This window comes from Melanaphis sacchari, unplaced genomic scaffold (assembly GCF_002803265.2).
Source record: "Melanaphis sacchari strain LSU unplaced genomic scaffold, SCAv2.0 Contig569_pilon_pilon, whole genome shotgun sequence".
In the NCBI taxonomy this organism is placed as follows: Eukaryota; Metazoa; Arthropoda; class Insecta; order Hemiptera; family Aphididae; genus Melanaphis; species Melanaphis sacchari.
The window spans coordinates 43,287-67,996 of record NW_020271398.1 but is presented as its reverse complement, the minus strand read 5'-3'; the positions used below and the strand labels follow the sequence as shown (position 1 = coordinate 67,996).

General features: G+C 25.3%; 2 protein-coding genes across 2 annotated transcripts; both read right to left on the bottom strand.

Annotated features, from left to right (window-relative positions):
• Positions 1–8,825: 8,825 nt before the first annotated feature.
• LOC112599911 (WD40 repeat-containing protein SMU1-like) lies at positions 8,826–11,431 on the bottom strand. Its single transcript, XM_025347030.1, has 10 exons — positions 11,303–11,431; positions 11,151–11,217; positions 10,858–11,001; positions 10,671–10,785; positions 10,351–10,539; positions 10,044–10,273; positions 9,752–9,975; positions 9,566–9,667; positions 9,305–9,488; positions 8,826–9,240 (listed from the first exon to the last, which is right to left on the bottom strand). Exons 1-10 carry the CDS (start codon positions 11,326–11,328, stop codon positions 8,989–8,991), a joined length of 1,533 nt encoding a protein of 510 aa, XP_025202815.1. The 5' UTR covers positions 11,329–11,431; the 3' UTR covers positions 8,826–8,988.
• A 10,475-nt stretch (positions 11,432–21,906) lies between these two features.
• On the bottom strand, positions 21,907–23,087 carry LOC112599912 (innexin inx2-like). The gene has a single exon (XM_025347031.1). It carries the CDS (start codon positions 22,987–22,989, stop codon positions 21,907–21,909), a length of 1,083 nt encoding a protein of 360 aa, XP_025202816.1. The 5' UTR covers positions 22,990–23,087.
• Between the last annotated feature and the right edge of the window lie 1,623 nt (positions 23,088–24,710).

Here is a 24,710-nt window from a genome sequence, read left to right as displayed (position 1 = left end):
ATCATGAATCTAATGGTATCTAGTTAAAAGTTGTGAATTGAATATTGATATTATATATTAAAAATAAAATTAATGTCTTATCTATATTTTATGTTAAACAAAAATGATTTGTTTGAACTAAGTAATTTATGAACATATTGAATGAATAGAAAATATAATTTTAAACTACTTTTATCTGAATCTAATGGTATTAGTTTAAGAGTTGTGAATTAATATTGAATTTTATATTAAGAAAATAAAATTTAGCTATTTATGAATATGCATTGTTATACAAAATCATTTTTAGATTAACAGTCATTTATGAACATATTAATGAATGAAAACATAATTTTAAACTACTTTTGTCTGATCTAATGGTATTGGTTAAAAAGTGTGAATTTAATATTGTATTTTTATTAAAAATAAAATTTAATGTTTTATCTATTAGTATATAATATAAAATCATTTTTAGAATATAAACAAAGTAATTATGAACATATTGAATGAATGAAACATAATTTTTAACTACTTTTGCCTGATTCTAATGGTATTAGTTTAAAAGTTGTGAATTAATATTGATTTTATATTAAAAATAAAATTTTAATGATTATTCTTAAATAATGTTATACAAAATGATTATGTTTTAACTAATCATTTATGAACATATTGAATGAAAACATAATTTATAAACTACTATTTCCTGAATCTAATGGTATTAGTTTAAAATTTGAATTTAATATTGAATTTTTATTAAAAATATAAATTTAATGTTTTATCCTATTAGTTATAATAAAAATCATTTTAGATTAAACTAAGTCATTTATGAACATATTGAATGAATAAAATATAATTTTAAACTACTTTTTATCATGAATCTAATGGTATTAGTTTAAGAGTTGTGAATATAATATTGAATTTTATATTAAGAAAATAAAATAATAATGGTTATTCTATATGTTTATGTTATACAAAATGATTATTGTTTAAACTAGTCATTATGAACATATTAAATGAAAAACATAATTTTAAACTATTTTGTCCTAAATCTAATGGTATTAGTTTAAGTTGTGAATTTAATATTGAATTTATTTAGAAAATAAATTTTAAGCTATTTATAATAGATTTGTTATACAAATCATTTTTGATTAAACTAAGTCATTTATGAACATATTGAATGAATGAAAATATATTTTAACTACTTTTTCTGAATCTAATGGTATTAGTTTAAAGTGTGAATTTAATATTGAATTTTATATTAAAAATAAATTCATAACAAAAAGTAGTTTAAAAATTATATTTTCATTCATTCAATATGTTCATGAATTACTTTGTTTAATCTAAAAAATGATTTTACTATTATATTTACTAATAGGATAAACACATTACATTTTTATTTTGTTAATATAAAATTCAATATTGAATTCACATCTTTTTAACTAATACCATTAGATTGGGCACAAAATGTAGCTTAAAAATTATGTTTTCATTCATTCAATATGTTCATAAATGACTTAGTTTAATCTAAAAAATGATTTTTGTATAACAAATGCATATTCCATAAATAGCTTAAAATTTTATTTTATTAATATAAAATACAATATTAAATTCACAACTTTTAAACTAATACCATTAGAATCAGGTCAAATAGTAGTTAAAAAATTATGTTTTCATTCATTCAATATGTTCATAAATTACTTAGTTTAATCTAAAAAATGATTTTTGTATAACAAATGCATATTCCATAAATAGCTTAAAATTTTATTTTCTTAATATAAAATTCAATATTAAATTGACATCTTTTAAACTAATACCATATGATTGAGGATAAATAGTAGTTAATAATTATGTTTTCATTTATTCAATATGTTCATAAATGATTTAGTTTAAACTTAAAATTTTTTTAATTAATTAATTTTATTAACTTATGTTTTTGTAAATAACTTACCCATACTAATTTTTGACAAAATTCTTCATGCTATTTTTGTAAATATTTATAATAAAAGGTCCTAGGTCTAATATTATTTTGGTTTCTTTTCAATTTTCATCCTTTTCATGTAAATTATATATTAAGTCTTTTAATAGTTTAAATAAATATATTCAAAAGTTAAAATGATAGTTTATTTTATGTGTATTATTAAGTTGTTACTTTGTTAAACATTTAGTGTTATACATGCATACATTCTTTTTCTAATTATGTAATTTTATTTTTTTTTATTTACAATTAGATTTCATGTTGAATTTATTATATCTTCCAACCTTCCTTCTTGTAGACTTACTACACATTTGGTAAGATTTCTTTTTAATCATTGCAAAGTAGTTTTTACTTTGAACTAAAATAATATTATTTCATACTCATTTTCAGTTCATTTTTTTAATGAATATTTTAAATTTCAGGCAAAACATTAATTTTTCATTTATTTAATTAAAAAGTCATACCATTAAAATGTACATGAATCATTAAACATAAAATTCTTAATTTAATATACATTTAATGAAAATTAAATTTTCAATAAACTGAAAATTAATTTTTTTATAATATTATATCAGATATTTAAGACTCAAATTTTTAAATATTTATAATACCGTCAATTTTGATTTAATAACTTTGAAACAGTTGCCATTAGATTAAAAATTTAATTCAATTATAGTGATCTGATATAAAATTAAAAACACTTATGATTGAAATATTGCTGTTTTATTGTAAAAACCTTACATTAGAAATATTTGTCTAGGTAATGTGTAGGATGTACCTATATTATTATATCTATTTTGTTCACATTTAATTTCTATGTATTTGTATTTATATTGTTTATTTGATTACTCTCTTTATTCAATTTTCATTATTAATTTTAAAAACTAGTTTTTTTTTTTTTTACTATGTCGCCTTTTAATTATGATTATTTATAATGAAAATTATATGAAACATAATAATTGGAAAAATAATAAATATTTTTATGTATGATCATTGAAAACAATAAAAGTTTAAACACATACATTTATTTGTGTTTCTTATGCCTTTAATTTCAATAACATTAAATATTATTTACTTTAATATGTATTAGGTCAAACTATAGATTATAAATTAATAACAAAATCATAAAAAAAAATCACTACCATGTTTTAGATGGTAGTATTTTCAAAAAGTTGGTATAATTTTATGTACTCAACACCATTGTTAAGTTTAATGCATCTAGAAAGAGTGCTGTCCTGTGTATATGCTATAGAAGTAAATCTTGTGTTCAAAGATAAAATTGGGTTTGTTTGTTTATTGAAACCGCAATTCAACAACATCAAAGAAAAATGTAATATTAATATTATCAATAAACTTCAGTCCTAATGTAAATAATAGATATTTTTTTTTACTAAGAATAGTTTACTTATAAATACAATTAAACATTTACATAATTTTCTTTTATGTTCAATTATGTCATTGCAAATTATTTTCTTCATTTCACGTATTACATGACTTATAATATATTAATGGAAATTTTACTACTCTGTTGTATACACATAACATCCCATATCTAAATAATACTTTGTAAATCTATTAAAGTATTAATTCATATTATGTGTCACTGTAAAATAAACTGTTAGGACAATGATTTTTGTCAAGTCGTAATTTGCAGTATCCTTGCGCATCACTGACCAATGCTACCATTCAACCACGAAATAATAGGTATTAATTATTTTCATAATCTTAGAATACCACCTAATTTAAAGTATTCAGGAGTAATGTTGTGGTTTTTTAGTTCTGCACGGGCATGGCATAAAATCTCTATTCAAATTTGCTCTGAACATTTTGATCTGTGATTGTTTATTTTTATAAAAAAAACTTAAGTTTTTACAAAAAAAAGCTGTCCTCCTGTAAAGTTTGGTAGCAAGTGTAAAATGTGTAAATAATTTTTCATTTCATCATTATTACATCCATTATATACAAGAATATTGCAATTCATTAAAATCAAGCAATTATATTATAGTATTAACCAGATAAATGTGGTTGAATGTAATTATATTCTAAAGGATTTAGATATGAATGATCCATCATCTAGACATCATAAGATAATAGTTTCATGAACCCAAAAACACGTGAACCGTGAAAACATGACGGTACGCATCATTTGACCTTAGGGATATAACCATGAATAGTGGAGAAAGAACCAATATAGGAAAGCTTGAGATAGAATTTTTATCAAACATGATTTACAAAAATTAAAGCTATCACCTTCACACTAATCTATATTAGAATTTGGTCATTTGGACTTTAGACTGACTTCAGTTTCATAGGTACATAAGATAAATCTTCATTTCCAAAATAGTTTAATAATTTGTTCAATTCTTCCATAAAAACGTATATTTCATGATTAGTATTTAATAGGTATCTAATGAAATGATTGTAAACACATTAATCATTATTGACTACTTTTTAACCTTTTTGATTGCAATTTGTGTATAAAAGGTGGCAAGAATTTATATACGCATATGTTTTTCAAGAAAAAGCTTTTTGAGAAAATTAATTTTTGAACAATGATCGAGGGCACCACAGTTTTTTACAAATTGGTTAAAATCATCTAAGAAAACTATAATTACCATTATATGGATTTTATTTAATAAGCAAATATGATTCATTCAATTGGAATTTGATGTAAACCACTGTGTAAAGGGTAAATAAATAAATTGTAAATTAGATGTATCTATACTTATTTCTGATCAGAATTTAAAATAATTTATATAATTTAATGACAATTTTTGTATTTAACTCAGAAGAATCAAACAATTGATAAAGTGTTACTAATTTTGTTTGGTCTTTGGATAACAAATTTGGACCTGATAAATTTGATTTATGGATTACATATGAAATACCACTGAAAGCTCAATGCACATTAATTATTTGATCCAAAATTTTATGGGTATACAAGTTGTTTTGTCACAGATTTTTGTTATTTACGCACAATTATTAAAAAATTATGGTTTAAATTATACTGCAAAGAAAACTCTTTGACTTAAAATTGCATCTACTGCATAGTACTAATACTTATATTTAAGATACTTTTTTTTTTAATCTAACAATAAAATAAAATACCTTGCCGGTATTATAATAGATGTTGTCAGTACAGCCATTTTAAATTACATGCAACTGTTTATAGCAGAAAAATATAATTTAATTGGGAAAATTTTGTATTTTTGATATAATATATCTCCAATCTAATATTTTTGTGACAAAATAATCATTAAATATTTTCTAGACCTCACATTCATTTGAAACTTAGATCAACGAATATTTCTTAAGATTATTTAGACCTAGAGGATTGGAATTGTATGTATAGTTTTAAAATAACCTGCTATGTAATAAAAATGTTGCTACTAAATAAATTTAAGTATACTGAATCATAGATGTGTATCTAATTAAAATGTGTAAACCTTTATGTATTATATTATTTATATTCAAAATTTAGGAAAATTTATTATTTATCCCAAAAAATATACTTTAGTAGGTAACAGTTGTTATTTCTATTTATAATATTTAATAGGAAATATTAATTAAAAATTATACTCAAATACTTAATAACATGATCTGTATAATGAAAAAAATTAAATTTGTATTTAATAAAATATAAAAACTATGGGTATAGTAGCTTTAGTTTTTTCATATTATTACAATTACATTTTCAGTTATTCGAAGAATAGATAGAATTGAACTTTTATTCATTGATTATTTTTTTCTAATATATTATACTTTAAAATATAAAGTATTTAAGTTTAATAGGTAGGTATAAGCCTTAGATATTTATAAGTTACAGTAATATTATATACAATAACATTATGATAATCACTGCATAGTGTATAAGATTTATTGTTGAAAATAGTTCAATTTATTATAATATAACTAATATAAAAATAAACTATTCATATAATGATAATATAAATATGTAATATATTTGGAAATAAAAGCTGTTAATTCTCCAGTCAGAAATGTTATTATGCGCAATGATTTATGATTTATGTCAAATACATCCATTGTAGTGATAAACACAATGAGGTACTACTACTATAGGTGCTACTATGTAACAGAGTAACATTCCTGGTTTTTTTGTTGTGTAAACATCTATGCTATCGGTTTGTAGTACGACTTTTTGGGGAATCGAGCGTCAGGCGTAAGTCATGTAGATGCGACTGCTTGAATGTGTGAGGCTATTGCGCACGGTATTCGCGCAAGCTACCCAAAATACATAATAAAATATTATATATGTTGAGATCATAGACCTTATACTCCTTATAGTATAAGGTCTATGGTTGAGATACGCCGGTTTCTATAGAAATTATATTATTTCATATTTGTTTATCGGAGTTACGACTAATGCGTATCAATTAACACTGGTTTCATGGAAGAAAACACACTTAAATATTATGATTATGATACCAATCGACGCGCATTTTTTTTTCTCCATTGAATGACATAAAAAAATGAAATTTGAATTTTTTGAAGTTACGCCGTTTGCTAAATAAGCTGACGGTATATAATATATAATATATCATAATTAATAATATATAATAAATAATTATAATATATATAAATTTAAAAAAATATATATATAAATAAAAGTAAAAAAGTTAAATATAAATTTTAAAGAGAACGCAAACTGGTATGATTATTGTTACCTTATTATACAAATTCCCAGTATTCCCACTCAAACCATGAAATTATATTCCCCAATCAAAGTCGTACTGCAGCTAAGATGTTTACACATCATTCGTGAGTACAAAGGCACTCACATAGGTTTTTTTTTTTTTTTTACTTACAGTAAAAATGATATTTATTTATTAACAAAATTGATTTATTTTAGTATATACCTATTTTTATTTTCTAAAAGCTTTTCGTTCTATTTTGTATTATTATTAATCAAGTTATTGACTCATTAAATTACTGAATCAGAGTTTTAAGGTTCTTGAATTATTATAAAAATATCAACTCTATAGAGTAGTACATCTTCATGGTTGACATAATAGTTATCATAACTTTTATATACCTTATCTTGATTCAACACATGTTTATATAATTCTAATGAAACTTTGGCGGTGTATAATAATACCCAATACCAAAAATTGCATAAATATTTTGATGTAGGCGATAAAACATCATATGCCCACAACTTACGTCCAAATACCATCAACAGTTTTCGAAATGACTAACCTAGACAGGAAGTCAGGACACGAGGATACGCACCTCATCCGTAATGTGTTTATAAAAAATTGTCGGTACTGTCACAAATTAAACACGGATATTATTGTATTTCATATAATCTGTAGTATTATTGTATGTAATCGGAGTTGGGTACCACGGAATAAAAAAAGGTATTGAAGACATGATACGCGACTGTGTAGTAGGCAATACCATAGACTTTAATTATTCTAGCTAGCCTAAAGAGTAGCTGTAGTAGTAATCGGTCAGAATTATTGCAGTGATGTATAGCATCATGAAAAAATAAACTAAACAAAATATGTCAGAATGCACACAACAGAATACATTACACGTAGATATATTAATAAAATTTAGAAAGTAATTAAATTAATTTTTATTTAATTACAATATGATTTTCAAACACACATTACTTATAATTTATACTGATCGAAGTTATTATTATTACTTATTAATAAGTTCAATTTTTGTTTGAATTTACACTATTAGGATATTCAAAGCTGGATATTGTTATATTGACTAGTTAGTTTTAATCCATATTGACTTTGTAACTTAACTATAATTTATAATTTATTTATTTATAGTTAAAATTAATGTGTAAAATAATCTAATCTAACTCGTTAAAACTAATAAGTAACTTGTTATTTTTTTAGATTATAAATATTATAATGTATTAATAAATATGATTATTATCGAGTATTATCCAAGGTATTTTCAATTTTCAAATTTATGATTGATTATTAATTCTTTACATTAGTATTTTCTATCTATTTGAAAAATCAATATCAGTTATTGAATTTAATTTTTAATTTATCTCTAATAGTTCAAGTTTGTTATCTACCTACTTTATAACTAATTTATATAATACAATAAATTTGAAAAACTGGTTTTACAAATTTATATTTTAAATAAGAAAACTTAATTCTAACTTCTACTCTAACTTAAGTTAGTATTTTCACCAAACTAATTTCTAAGTTAAAATTTTTTTAAATTTAAGAAATTAACTTCTACTTTAACTTAGTTTTTGTATTAAAGTAACTTAATTTTAACTACAGTAAAACTCGCTTAAGACGCTCTTTAAGGGACCAGCTCTCTAAAACGTCTTATGCGGGAATGAAACAAAATGATGTGGTTGAAATATCGAGTTTATTTTTTATTATTAAACATAATTTAATGAGAAATACACTTATAAATTAATTATAATTACAATATACATACATACTTATATTTTTGTGCTACTGAATTTAATTTAAAAAAATATTATTATTACATACATATTTTATTATTGTTTATTAAAAAAATGATCTATTTTTGATTGTTTAAGGTTCTGACAATGTGTTTCAGCAAGAAAGTTTTCAATTTTATTAAGACAACCTAATATTTCTTCGGAATTTTCAACACAGGATAATACTTTCCGAATTTCCGATAAATGTTGCAAACCAGTAGTTATTGTAGGAGTAGACGATGAAATACAGTAAAACTGTTATAATAAGTAATGATAAAATAGATATAGCGATAAAATAAAACGATAAGAACACGTATAGTACTAAAAATTCTATTTTTATTTTCACAAAACTACTAAAATTTATCATAATCTGCTGAAAAAAGAGCGTTTTACCCGATTAGACAAAGAAAAACTGAGCATCTTAACAGGTGATTTTTACATTGACTAGTATAGGAAATGTCTAGGGACCGACTAAAAACAGCGTCTTATGCGGGAAAGCGTCTTAAGCGAGAGCGTCTTAAGCGAGTTTTACTGTAGTTGAAAAAAATAACCAGCCTGCCCAGCTTTGAGAATAGTAAGCATAAACAATTTAAGGTTTCCATAACCGTACCATACCATCCTCGCAGTAGGTACATAATAAATTTTGATGAGGATGATGTGTTAGTCCAATAACGTCTTTTTCGTGTATTTGTAGAATTTTTTCCAATTTTCCACTATTTAAAGAAAAACAGTACAAATTATTATCTTCAGCAGCTGCATATATCCAATCTCCTCTAGGTGACACCGTGGAACAAACAAAATTGCTACCTTTATGTTTACCACTTGTAAATGATTTGACAATCTTTAAATATAAATTGTATTTATCAATATATCATATTAAAAAAATATTTTAATGAATTACTCACCTGGCCTTGCATATTCATAATGATAATGGTGTTTGAACGGTTACAAACAACAAAATTATCTTGATTTTTAGGAAAAAGATGTATATTGTGAACAGCTACATCAGCTGCTCCCATGGATTTAAAGGTATGTGTACATTCTGTAGTTTTCACACTCCATACTTTTATAGTGCTATCACTGGATGCACTGTTGTTATACATAAAATATAATATTAAAAACCGTTTATATTAATAATCATTAAGGCTAATCTTAATAATATTCACCTGATTACACTATGACCATCAACAGTATATACAACTTCATTAACAAATGATGTGTGTCCTCTAAATTCTTTAAGCGTTTTTCCAGATTTCAAGCCATGAATTCTGTTATGGTAAAAAAAAAAAAGAAAAAATATTCACATAACTTTTACGATAAATAAATTTCTCTATTTTTATTAGTAATATCACCTTATAGTCATATCAAATGAACCGGTTAAAATTTGAGTACCATCTCGAGAAAATTGTACACAAGTAATCCCTAGTATATGAGCTTTTACAAATTTTCGCATCACTTGTCCTGTCATTATTTTCCAAACAGTCACTTTTCCACCTTGAGAGCCAGACGCCAGCATTTCACTATCACGAGAAAAATTTAAACTTAGTACAGCATCTTCCATAAACATAAAATTATTCTGAAAAATAAAAAAATAATTTCAAGAATACATCATAAATACTAATTGTTTAAAAAAAATAATATTACTTGAGCTTGATATTTAAGATCTTTTCTTATTTTTCCTGTAGCAAAATTGTATACTTCAATAAATCCATCTACAGTGGCAGTCACCAAAAACTGGCCATCTGGTGAAAATTTAGAACACTCGACGTGACTCTTTTGGATAAATTTAATTTGCTTAAATAGTTGAGTAGGGAATTTTTCATCCTCAAGATCTTTAACTGATGCTTTACCTCTAAATAAATCTATTGAAGTACCTAAAAGTAAGCATTTAAAATTTATATAGATACTTGTTATATTTTTTTTTAACACTTAAATGATTTTTTTTAAATACCTGGTGGTAAAAGACCTTGATGTTGCTGCCACTTTAATGCTTGGCCTATTAGTGCTAAGAGTCTGGATGGTGGCACTACAGATACTTCACCAGCTAATGATTGAGCAATAGCAATCCTTCGTTTTTCTTTAGATGTACCTTCTGGATATACTTCACTAGGATTAAAATAAGACCGAACTAGAAGACTTTCTAAAACAACAAAAAAATAAAACTAATTATATTAAAATCAAAAATAACAATGATTTGAATTTGAAGAGAAATTAAAATTATCAGGAATTTTCAATTATTGTGATAACCATTTATAAAAAATATACTTATACCAAGGTGTAAATAACGATCAGATTCATATTGTTTTAAAGCTATCATAGGATCTGTTTGACGTAAAAGTGATCGAGCAGCTCCAAGTTCTCGTAACTCTATTAGTTCAAGTACAATCTGCCAATAAATAACATATTATAATATGTTAAATTATTATTATTTATCTAATATACATTGTGAAACACTAACTTGTTCGTACAAATCAATTAATTTACTATCAGGTAATTTCAAAGACTGCACTGCTTTCAACACTGTATCCCAATGACCATTATGTATATCTGAGACAAAACTATCAATACTATCTACTGTGTTTAACAATACACTGGTTTCTTCCTAAAAAAAATGTTAAAATCAAATTACTAAACATGACTTTACCATAAAAAAAAGCCTAAACCAAACTATTGGTATACTAAATTTTTAATAGGTATCACAAAATTTGATAATTTATTATTGACAAAATTGAAATAGTTCAAACCAATTACTTGAAGAGTTTTCAGAGTTTTCAATAGATTTGATTCTTTCAGATATTGCTGTATAAGTCGGATGACACTGTAAATAAAGTTCAGTTTAGTAAGTAATGAAAGCATTTTGTGAAATACTTAAAATTATATAGTTATGAGTAGTAGGTACGAACTCGGCAGACTCTATTTCAATAGACATTTTTCACGAGTCTAGTTAATTGCACTTAGATTGAACAAATGTTTGAGTTTTTTAGAACTATGGCAATCAGCAAACAAAATACAAATTATTGTATATTATTGAAATTAAAACTAATATCAGTTTTTAATATTTTTGATTCAGGAAACTAAAAAGCGAAGACTAGTTTACCAATCTGCGCCACACCCTGATAATCACATGCTAAACAAACAAAAACTGATAACGCAATGCAAAATACAAGTTCATTGACAAAGTCAATTTTTTTTCTTTTATATTTGTTGATCTCACCCCTATTAGAAACTGTATTTAATTTATTTAAAATAGTTTTACAAAAAATTATTACAAGATAATAATATATGTACGCGGCGGCGGAAACAGCGTCACCGGACCTTTACAAAAACTAGACTGCTGGACTCGCTGCGCGTTGCTTGAACTAGCTGGCGTACAATAATATAGCCTTACAATAAAACTAAATATATATAAACAAAATATGGTTGATAACACCCCCTAATTTTGTTCTGTAATCGATTTATTTAATAAATAATTTTGGTAAAGTTAAGAGTGTGATAATTCAACCCCTTCGGGTCACTCGAAAGAGTTGACATTTTAAGAATAGTGGGTGTTTTATATTTTTTAACATAGTTTCATAAATTTTACCATGAAATCAAATGATTGATATAACTACACTACGTATTTTATTTAAGATGTAAAATAGAAATATGAGTAAGATGGAAGTATCATCTTTTATTCTTATATTACAATACATTACTTTATTGTATTATTGTACAAAAATACAAAAATCATATTATTTATATCGTAATATAATCATCAGTAATAATTACATTGGTGAAAGACAATATTTCAAACATAAAATATGATGGTACATATTAATATTATCATTTTTTACAAAATATATTATAGATTATGGAAAATGGGCTGCCCAGTGCCCATCAGTTGGCGTAGCCCTTACGCAGCGCTGTGGGCATCCGCATAGTATTGTCGGTGATCGCCGTAAACGCTTGACGACGACACACGAGTGCTCAACAACGGTGGTTCGCGGCGGCGACGGTTGTCGCCGATTACGATTTACGATTAGAAATTATTTTATCGTAAACCAAATCTCTAGCGCTCTCTATCAGAAATAATTACGACGCAACACATTTTCCATAGCAGAGGGCCGTCTATAATATTACGGTGAAACCGTTAATTTTTGTTTTAAAATTATTTTTTTTTACATTTTTAATAATTTTTACATACATAATATTTATACATTATGTCATAGTTTTATATCATAATTTTAATAATATAAAAATACAAATATCATTATTATAAATTTTAGTATTGTATAAATAAAAAAATGTTTATTACTTATTACCTAATTGTAATAATTACGAAACATAATAATGTACTATTAATAAAATGTTTAAAAAAAATCTTCATTTAAATTAAGATGTCGCCGGGTCGGTCGTCTTGAACGAACCATACGGAAATGGAAGTGGTTTTTGTATGTACGCTGTACGGGCAGGCGTTACCTATTGTCGATCGGCAGACCTGGTGTCACGAAAACGTTGTCGCATTTTCATTGCTAAATGTAAGAATAATTATAATTAGAAAATTTATTTAATGTGTATCACGTTTCATTCATCACAGTTTATTATTATTAAGTATTTAAAAAACTATGAAATGACGTATTTATATTTGTTTTTTTTTTTATGGAGTACAATATAATACATAAGTCCTATATTGTTTCGTACAGGAAAGAATCACTTATAGGCTTATAATAAACTGAAATGTGCAATTCGTTACAACTATGTATTTAGCTAGATTTTTAGTTGTGAAACTGACTATTATTTGACAGAATGTTTTTATACATCAAAACGAACGCTTTAGCAGCCCCTAAAATATAGATACTATCTACGCGCATAATCCCAAATCGTCCAAATCTAAAAAAAAATGTTTATTATTATAACCCAATAAACACAATAAAATGCTACAACTGGGATGTTTATAAAAAAAAGACGAAAAAAGTGAAAAAAAATTTGTTTACTTGGAATCAAAATCATATGAAACGATCCATGCATAAAAATCGAATTTCTATCTTATATATAAAATAAGTAGTACATGATTTAAAATCTAAACCGTACTTACAATTTACTATACAAAGCGATCTATACGGTTTTATTTTTTTTGTTCACCATATGGTGGGTGACCATATATTATACATTGTAATATATAAGTATTTACGACGGGCAAGATGCGGTTCTGTACCTTTGTCATAGAATTCTATGGCTTTCATCGTGGAATTTAGTATATTATTAAGTACAAATATATATATTGACAAGTGAGAACATGTGCAGCCATGTTAGCTCTGGCTCGGTTGGAGGTCTATCCGGCCGTTAGTGAAAGATGTACGAATGTCCAAAACGATTGTTAATGGATGGCGCGGCGGTGGCAGGGAGGGTTTTGGGATCAACCGTCTTCCGAATGGTATACTCGGGGTTGGGCAGTATATCTTCGATACAATTGTATCTTGTATCTTTTATCTCGCAGTGGCGGCTCATGGTATTCTAAGTGGGTGGTATGCAATTCTTGCAAAAATGTATTAGAAAAAAAAAATTAAGTCTCTATACCTAAAATATTATTATAATACGATATGTATTGAAATACAGTCACTGCACACCACGGTTCCATTAATTTTTGTAAATCCTCCACTCGACGGCTTAACAAATTTACACGGACAATGGTGTTCTGACTGAGCTGCAAAAAATGTGTATAGTTACTACATAACTTCAATAAATTGTAAGTGTAATATTTTCGGGTACATAAGCGAACTTATTTCTTTTTTTTTTAATTAATAAAATATTATACAATCAATTATTATAGTTAAACTTAAATGGTATGAAAATTGTGTAAAAAATTGAAAATCCATTTTTAATATTTTATCTGTATTAATTAATTTATGTGGTGGGCGCACACTTGCACACCTGGGCGCGAGACGGCACTGGTATCTCGATGGAATTATATGAAGTATGGTGTATCTAGTATACCGATACTGATTTTTGAATATCTTACCCATCCTTAGGTATACTTCCTGTGTACCGTACTTTAAACCATAACGCTTGGACTACTGCTGCTGCTACGGGATTTAAAATTTATATCAATTATTATTTTTTTTATTTGTCAAACAGCCATGTGCACACCACCTAGTGTTTTAAGATAACCCTAAACTATGACTAGCATCTGAATGTTTTTATCCACGGACAATAATTTATTTTTGTCCCGCGAGGGGAAGGAAAAAATTTCCTCCAACTATCAATCAAAACTAAAATTCGTTCTTATAAATGTAGTCTTAAGAACACTTTTGCAGGAATATTCACAATAGTATATACATAAGTCATGCAATAAGTCGTACATTATAATATTTAACACTACATTATATAATATTATATATTTCCAATTCCCTGTCCCACACATGATATATAATATATGTATATTGTGTATAATAAAAATTTAATAAAGTGCATGAAATTGCATTTGAAATTGCTTTCTCGGTTTGTTGGACTTTTTGGTGTAATAATAATAATTATTATTTTATGTTATATACAGACTGCACCTAAATTTATGGACCTGTATCATATTTAATCGTGTCTATATTTAATAATTCGTATATCTGTTGATTTAATGTATTTTTATACAGTTTAAACAGACGATATTATATCAAATGTAAATATACAGAGTGATTTTTTAAGCATGTTCATCCCATTTTTATGTTTAAATTATATATTTATTCAAATTCTGTTTTTGTAATTTTTAAGTATAGTTGAAGATGATATTTTCAAGTAATTAAATTTTTCACAAAATTTATCTTACGGTGATATCAAATTAAGTTATTCAAATTAAAATCTACATGTTTTTAAGAAAATTGTAAATAAAATGATTTTTTTAAGCATTTTAACTTATCTATTGTAATCATTTATTAAACATTTCAGTTATTCTACTTTAAATACTATTAGGATAATAGTCTATAAAATTCCTTGTAAATGGATACGAACTTGGTAAAATGATAGTCAAGTATAGTGTGTAATATAAAATATTTATTTATCATTTTTGAGTATACCTACTTGACTAAATAATAATTATTAAAATATATTTTATATGTATGCCTACTCAACTATAATAATTTTGAAGTTCATACCTATATTGTTTACTAAGTATTTAATAGAATATTATTCTATTTATTCTTACTTTTTATTATTTAAAATGGAATAACTTATTGTTCAAATTATGATAAAGATAAGTCGACATTTTTAGAAAAATTATCTGATTCACTTACACATAGGTTTTTATTTGAAAATCAATTTTAGTATCGCCACAAGATACTTCTTAAAATGTTGTGTTATTTATAACTTTGTACCTACCGCTACGTTCGTATTAAAATGGTGCTGCATTTCTTATAACAACAATAGCCGATTTCAATAAACTCCAAAAAAGGTATAATACCAAGACACCCAAGACGACTATCCGCATTGTATACTTACCATTATATTTGATTTATTATTTGTTCACCATCATGTTTAATGTACATTCTGCTTTACTCATCCCCAGCTGTGACCTACGCCATTTATATTATATTATAACGCACTTTACATTGGCACCGATATTGTTCTGCGTTGTCAATTCCATGCGATAGACTATCGGCTTAATCGCATACCAAAAAAAGTGGATTTGCCATTATAATATAATGTTATTTCTTTAGTATTTACCTATTGTTTGATAGCCTGGGATTTTTATACTTAAAATTTGATTATATTTGTAATATATTACAATAAACATATACCTAAGTATTCCCTCTAATAGGAAATAGTTGTTTCCGTTTTTAAATCGTCTAATTTAGTACAAAAAAAAAAAAAAAAACCATTTAAATTATTTCTTTATAGAAGTAATCGAACACGATATATAAATGCTAATTCTAATATTATATTTACATTAAGATTATAAAACCATGAAAAGGTCAATATAAGTACCTATCTATATCCGTTTTAGATATGTGGTGGGTCATCACAATATGTTTTCTCACGTTTTAAGTAAATATAAATTAATATTGAGGTCCATTGTGAGTTAGATACATTATATTATAATATGCTATCAAATAAATAAAAACATTTTTGAATAAAACCAATATATCATTAAATTTAATGATAATTATTATTTTATATTAAAATAGTTTAAAAATTTGATGATTGAAAAATAAGATGAGAAAAGTAACTAAATTGGGCGAAAACAAGTATAAAATGGTAGAAAGTAAGTTATAGAGTAAGTTCCGATTGTACTTCATAATTTAGTAAGTTCTTATATAATATAATATAAGTGTTAAATTTGAATTCCATGGTAGGTATATGATAGATTTTATAGCACGAATAATGATTCTGAGCGAAGATGGTTGTCAGCCTACAATCTATATTACATTATAACAAGAATATTTTACGTAGTATTAAGGCATACACCTATTTTGTAGTAACAAAATATACCTATAGGTACTATTATCATCATAGTAATTTATTTTACTAATGGTAATACTGTATAGGTTGAAATATTTTTTCTAAAAAACATTGTAATTACTTATTAAATTATTATAATAATAAATATTATAAACAAATATTACCTACATAAATGTATATCATAAATTATTGTTATTAACTTTTAAGTCAAAACTGTTTTTTTATATTGATAGTCAACACATTTTTAACTATTATAATTTGAATTTATTTTTATTTTTTCAAGATGTTTATTTTGAAAAGACTTAAACATTTTATAAGTATTAACTAGATCTAATTTTCTACCAGAAATGACCCAAAAAAAATGTTAGTCAGAAAAAAAATCATATTTCAATCTAAAATCGCATGCTCAAAATCTTAAAGAAAGGGAAAATAATTTAGTACTAAAAATAATAGACCCAAATAAAAATTCAGGTTCTAACACAAAATAAATAAAAATATTTATATAGGTAAATAATTTTAATAGGGAGGTACAGATAATGTTTTGAAGGATAATTTGGCCGGAAGTTGGCTATTTAAACAGTTTCAACGTATCTAAATGTAATTTGGTAAGGCTTGAAGGAGCTTAACACCTTTATTATCAAAATTAAATTAGCTCCAAAAAATTATACAAAAAATAAAGTTATGAATTCTATTTAAATTATATATTTATTTTTTTTTTTGAAAATTATTTTTATTTTTAACATTAAATAAATATTTAAGAAATTCAATATTTGATAACTACTCTAGAATTTACAAACATCCGCTACAATTTGGACTTAAAATTATATACTATTTACTAATGACTAAAAAAAATATGAACGATAACAAAATTCAATACTTAGTAATCACGATGCGCACGCGACTATTGTATTAAATTAAAATATACCTACTAAATAGGAAATAGTATTCTCTATAACAATTTTTTTATGATGAAAATGTTTTAAATTGGGCTTAAATTATAAAGATACGTATCTTTTTTTGCGTTTTTAGATATTTTAACGTTATAAAATTAATTAATGTTTAATGTTAATGTACTTTCAAACGCTTTATTTTATTCATTTCGTAAATATATAATTATTATATTTTTAAACGTTATTTTAATTTATGGTTTTAAGTTAACGTTAAAAGGGAAAATAAAATTGTAAACACCAATAATATTGATTTTAATATTACATATATCTTACAATATCAAATGATTATTTAAAAAAATTATACTATGGTATAATAATAATATAATAGTTATTAATATTAATAGAGCAATAAATTGAATAAAATAAAAATAACAAAATAGACATTTTTTGTCAAATTCGCGATTAATTAGTTTTTGAGTACATGTGTTATAAAAAAAACATTATTTTTTTGTGTTATATATATATGAGATATAACTGTTATAAGATTTGAATATCATGAAATATAAAACTTTTTCCGGTTATTTTTTCTTATTAATATTTAATTTACATTAAAATTTCAAACTTTCAAATGATAAACAATCATTTATTTTATACTTTTTATAGATATTCAAACAATGACTTTGACCTTTAAATTTATCGTAATTTAGGTATATTTGATACATTTATCAATGATATTAATGATTTGAATTGACTCAGCACTAATATAAACAAATTATTATATTTTATTAGATAAATAGAAAAAATACATACTATATTTTTTAATTTAACTTAACATTTAAATACAATAACATGTTTCGACGACAAAAATAATATAAATATCACTACGGAATATTATATTAATTTATTTTAATCTAATTATAACAATTTAAGATTATATTATCATACAAGAATTGTATTTACTTATCCATGTATAATAATATATTAGCATTAAAGACATTTGAGATCCTAATAAAAATATATCGATATCGTTTAACTATTTGTACTCGTTAATCATGTAGCTGGTATTAGTCATAAATAGTAATTCATGATTTTTATATTATTCCAAAATATATTAATGATTATTTCTGCATATTAATATAATATGCATAGTGTACCTATTATCTAGAGATTATATTATTGTGGCAATTGTTATTTTACCGAAAAAACTTTATTATAACGATAATAAAGTACTAAGTAGGTTACCTTTATGCGGATTTATGATAATACCGAGAGGAAATGTTAATTAACAATATTTTAAATTAGAGGGATGGGTGTCAAACTTATATAATTATTATTATTTTTTAACTGCAATACATTTAAGTCGTGACCATCCATTTTTAATTAATTAATATTGCTTTAAATAATCTGTACGTCCCATCATTTGTTCATCATTATTCGTTTTCTAGTCTTCCTATATTTAACTGTAAAACTTAGTTTGTATTTTAGTAAATATTTACCTGTTATATACCGGCAATCAAAATATTATCTAATGCGTTGAAATATTCTAATTCTATAACTATAAAAGATACAGTATATGTATAATAATGTAAACAACTAATAAGTGTATTATTTTATACAATACATTTACTGTATCTGATAGTAATATTATAATATACATTACTTTTAAACTTTTTATTTTTTTTTCAATCGTTTAAATTTAATATTCTACTTAAAATTTTGACTAAGTATGTATATATATATATTTTTTTCTTATCACCAATTTGATTGTGCGTCACAATAGCTATATTATAATTTCGCTGAATCGTTCACGCCAAAATATCGTTTCCCGAGAATTTTCCGTCACTCGTCAGGCGATTCAGTTACCTGCAGTATTATGTAAAATATGTTATCTTTGCAGGCAGAAATATACCAACAATATATTCGCTTATGCGAAAATTATTGTGTGTGTATTGTATATATACTTGAAAATCTTAATTATACCTCAGTGAAGTAATCATGTGATGTAAAATTATTCCAAAAATGAATTATTGTTATAAGTTATAAGGTATACTAAAGATAACACCTCACAGTTTATTTTATCATCCATTTAATGTCGTGTAAATACATATAAACATTTCACTCTAATATTATAACCTTATGACCAGGGACGGATCAGAGCAAAGTTTTACAAAGAGGGCTTCGTTTAAATGTACATATAGTACAAACTACAAATATTTATCTTTAAGATTTTTAAATATTATTTATTTACATGTTTAATGTATAATTTTGTATAATATAAGTATAGGTACCATACCATCACTCGTGCTTATACTGTAATAAGTGTAATATATTAATGATAAATAAAAAAAAATAAACCAATAAATAAAAGTATCTTATTTAGTTTAAATTTATATTATTTTTAAATTTTTATACATTATTTATTGAAATGTCCTAGATCCAAGAGCATAAAATAAATATTTTAATTTACAGTTTTTAAATTTAATTAACTATCTTGATGTAAGTAAAATTAAATATTTCTTTAAAATAATATATTGGAATTCTATATGTTATTGTGATATGAGCTCTTGATGTGGACCTCGATATCAGTTTTTACTTATATTGCCTAAAGTTATTATAGACTAGTTATTGCAAAATTTTTAAAATTGTACATACATGTTGTATTTACTACAAGAGGAGCATTTAATATTTTTTTTTAATGTCATGAGTTCATATGCATATAACAATGATACAATTGTGTATTTGAATATTACGTTGTTTTAAAGCGGGCGTATATTAAAATCTGATTACACATTAGGCGGATTGCTGACTCCCGAACACCAATAGTAAATAGTCTGCCTCTGTAGAGGTACGCCCAACATAAACGAGTTACACATTTTTCATTTCCAAATAAATATTTAAAATAATATTTTAATGTGATCAAATTTTATTAAATTTTAAATTTATTTTGATTAATTATCGTAAACCAGCTGAGTTGTACAAAATTTTATTTATATGATTATTTAAATAAATATGTATTTGAATAAAAAAATATTCGAATAATTTTTAGTACGAATAATTATGAAAAAATCACTAGAATAATAATTTATTCGGGTAAAATGTTAAATGTTATCTTAATAATCATCTAAACAAAATTTCGTTCGAATAACGCCATAATCTACGGCGCCTACTAGAAAACAAAACATAAAATAACGAGCGACTGTAAATTCATCGATTTACAGGTAATTGATTTTTGGGCTGTATTTAAAACATGTAAAAGTTTTTCTTGTTCATACTTTATTCAGTTTACACGTTTTTAACCATACAACTATCTTTGTTTCAATGTCTAAAATTGATTAACTGTTGTCTGTTTATGTATATTTAGTAGGTATATTTATATATTTCTACTTATAAAAATTGTTTTATTTTCATTTAGAGCATTATATAGGTAACTTATTTATATAGGCGTAATTACGATGTGGGCCTTTCAAAATAATTTTTGTCATGCGCGTAATGTGTGTGTAGTAATGATTACACTTATTAATTTTCAACTTTGTATATAATATTATATTTATTACATAAATATTTTGAATGTTTATTTGTAGTTATTAGTTATTTCAGTTTTCGCAGAAATAAACATGGAGATCAACGATAATGTAAAATATAATTGGTTATTTTTCTTGTAAAAGAAGATTTAAAAACGTACTCAATACATGATATGTTCCACAATATTATTACTAAATTCTAGTTACTATCGTAATGTATATGTATAAAAACGTTTGTATAAATAATAATACGAAATAATTTATGAAACATTACAGTATTATTTTATTAGACGGAAAATACACATACATAATAATTATTTATAATGTAAATTAAAAAAAAAAAAAAAAAATGAAACAAATAATATATGGAATATGAAATAATTAATTATAAGCGTACTTAATGTAAACGGAACGGTATATATAATGTTTTCGAGATAGTTTAAATAATTTTATTTTTTGATTTTCTTATCAGCATACCTACTATATTGAATTACAATTGAGTCGATGCAGTTTTAAGATTAATTATACATAATAAAAATATATTGGTATCATTTAAATTATTTGTCCTTAAATTGTGCAAATCAGTTTTCTTAAGCTAATAATATTATATTATAAAAATTGAATTACATTGAGTATATATTTTTATGCATTTTAAATTTTACCAAATTGAATTTAAACGTCCTCAATTTCGTCAACTTGCATGGTAGCCAAAGTGGATATAAGTTCCTTGAATATTCTGGGTTCACAGTTTTTACCTATCTGGTATAAAACAAACCAATCGCCTATCTGGAAATTTTCGATTATTGTAATTAAATCGTTTCGAAGAGACAGACGAGATTTCATTCTTAACAACACAAAACGGAACTTTGTCGATATTATGATAGCTACACGGTACAACAAGTTGATACCACTGATCACAGCAATAAACAAGAACCAGAACCACACGAACACGTAGATTTTCTCGTTGACTGTGTTCAGCGGCAACAAGCATAAGCCATCGAACTTCTGTATGGTACCGGAGAACCCATATTTTTCAAACGTGCACTTGGTGACTTTGGGGAAAATTTGGGACATGGGATCCCCTCGTTCATCGGGCTCCATGTTAGTGAACCTGATAACGTCGAGACCGTACCACACAAACTCACCTTCGAAGAAGTAGTGGAGGAACAGCATCTGGCCGACGACGTTGACAAAGTTCAGCGACTCACAGATAAAAAACTGAACGGCGTACAAGTTGTGCGTGTGTAAATTTACGGCGAAGTAGTCTACCAGCAGTTTTATGGCGTTAGCTTTTTGCTCATCGGTGATCATAATGTCGTTGAGTCCGTTGACCAATGCCCGTATACGACCGCCCTCCAAAATTTTCCACACGTACCTGGGAATGTAAAAGCACACAGCCTGGAAAGACAGAACGAAGCACACCCACTGGTAGTACTTGTGGTACTTGACTTTGTCTTCGTTTTGTCGATGGGGCGCGACGCCAGGTTGAATGACGTCTTTGCCGACACGGCCGCTGATATTTTTCTTCACAGTGAATGTCGAGTGCATCCAACAATACGGTTCCATGATGTGATATGGCACACCATCTACCAGGCAATTTATCGGGTCACCGACGAACTGTCGGGCGGTGACGATCAATGAGAACGTGACTAGTAAGATGACGGTTGCTTTGTAGTGTAGCCGGAACACGTTGTTGTCAGTGCACACGACGTCCAACTTTAGTAGATCTCGCACGGCTTCAAAAATGCTGATCATGGCGCTGGCTTTCGATTGCTAAAATATTTAATCAAATTGAATCTTAGGAATTTTATAAGAAAACAATCGAAAACACTGCTAACACGATTTTGAGTAAATGACCATATACACATATATACGCGCGTATAAAAAATGTGACTATTGACGTGATGTATTATGTCGACGTTAAATACTAAAGTACAGTGATTGCGTTATTGAAAAATAGTCAACTGTATCTAACGACATTATAAATGTTGGATGATGTTTCAGGAGAAGGGGGCCCGAGCCGGTCAAAGGCTACATTGGGAAGGGAATATAATATAATTAGTATGATTATAGTAATTATTTATCTTATATCAGTTAAATATTACATTATAATATATCTCAAAAATACGATATGATAAGTCTTCGTAAATTAGAGTGAACACTGTACATGAAAATATTAATGACCGATAAAATAAATCACCAGAAATCGTATCGCAATTATCGAATGATTAGAGAGTTAATATAATTATAATAATGAATCAGTGTTTAATGAAATAAAGGACAATTTTTATAGATTTAAATTAATAATAAATAAATACTAAATTTATATTAGATTATAGTAAATTATTTATTACTTACTATTGCCGATATCAAACTTGCCATTACTAAGAAATAATTGGTTATATTTTAGTTCATGCTTTTATAATAGATCATAGTTATTAACTTTATTGTAAATTCCCATACACGTACGAATATACAAAAAAAAAAGAATGTACTTTTTTTGTATCTATACTAAATAATCATGCATGATGTGACTGTAGTACTGTACCTACTTAATGTTAATTGTGCTCGTGTTTCAATTGTGTCACAGTGTTAAATTTTATATTTATTTTTTAAAGTTATATTAGTATTATATTACAGTATTATTGTATCTGTATTTAAATATTAAAAATAGTTATGGTATAACTTAATTTTTATTTAATAAAAAATTTGATAACATTGCACCCAATTTCACGCCAAATTGTACGCCTGGTTATCCTTTGTTATTCTGGCGCTGCGCGCAAACGTATACACAAAAAGGTAAAACGCGCGCAATCGTACTCGGCCGGGTAAGTATTGGGTCCTGGTTATAAACGGATGTACCGTATCTCCGCATAAATAAAAATATTTTACAAATCCATAACTTCGAATATACCGTATTTTCCCAAAGTCAAAAAAATGAACGTACCGGAACTCTACATTTTAAAAATATTGTTAATATCTGCATGCTATAAAATTTATTAAGATATCATTATATCGGTGTAAAACCAATTTAAAATTAAACTATTATATTGGCAAAGCTTTTTCTACTCATATCTACGTGTGTTTTGTTGTGACTCTACAAATAGTTGTGAATCACACATGCTGTATTTAACCAACGATTTTACAGTCCTCGTCCTAATATTTTTAATTTTGTTAATGAACTAATTAAAGTACAGTTAGAGACGCATATAAAATTATAGAGCACAAAACAAAAATTAAAATTAAAAAAAAATACACTCAACAAAGAACAATAGTTAAGGGAACAAATGACAAAATTTACTATTAATATGATAATCCGTTTTCAATTTGTTAAAATTTTATGTTTAAGTTTTTCCCGAGAACATGATATTATAAATATCACATATATTTCAATTTATACCAGTTATACAATATTTATACCATAGTTATAAAATTTAATATACTAACATTTTTTCCCGGACTCAATTTACTTGCTA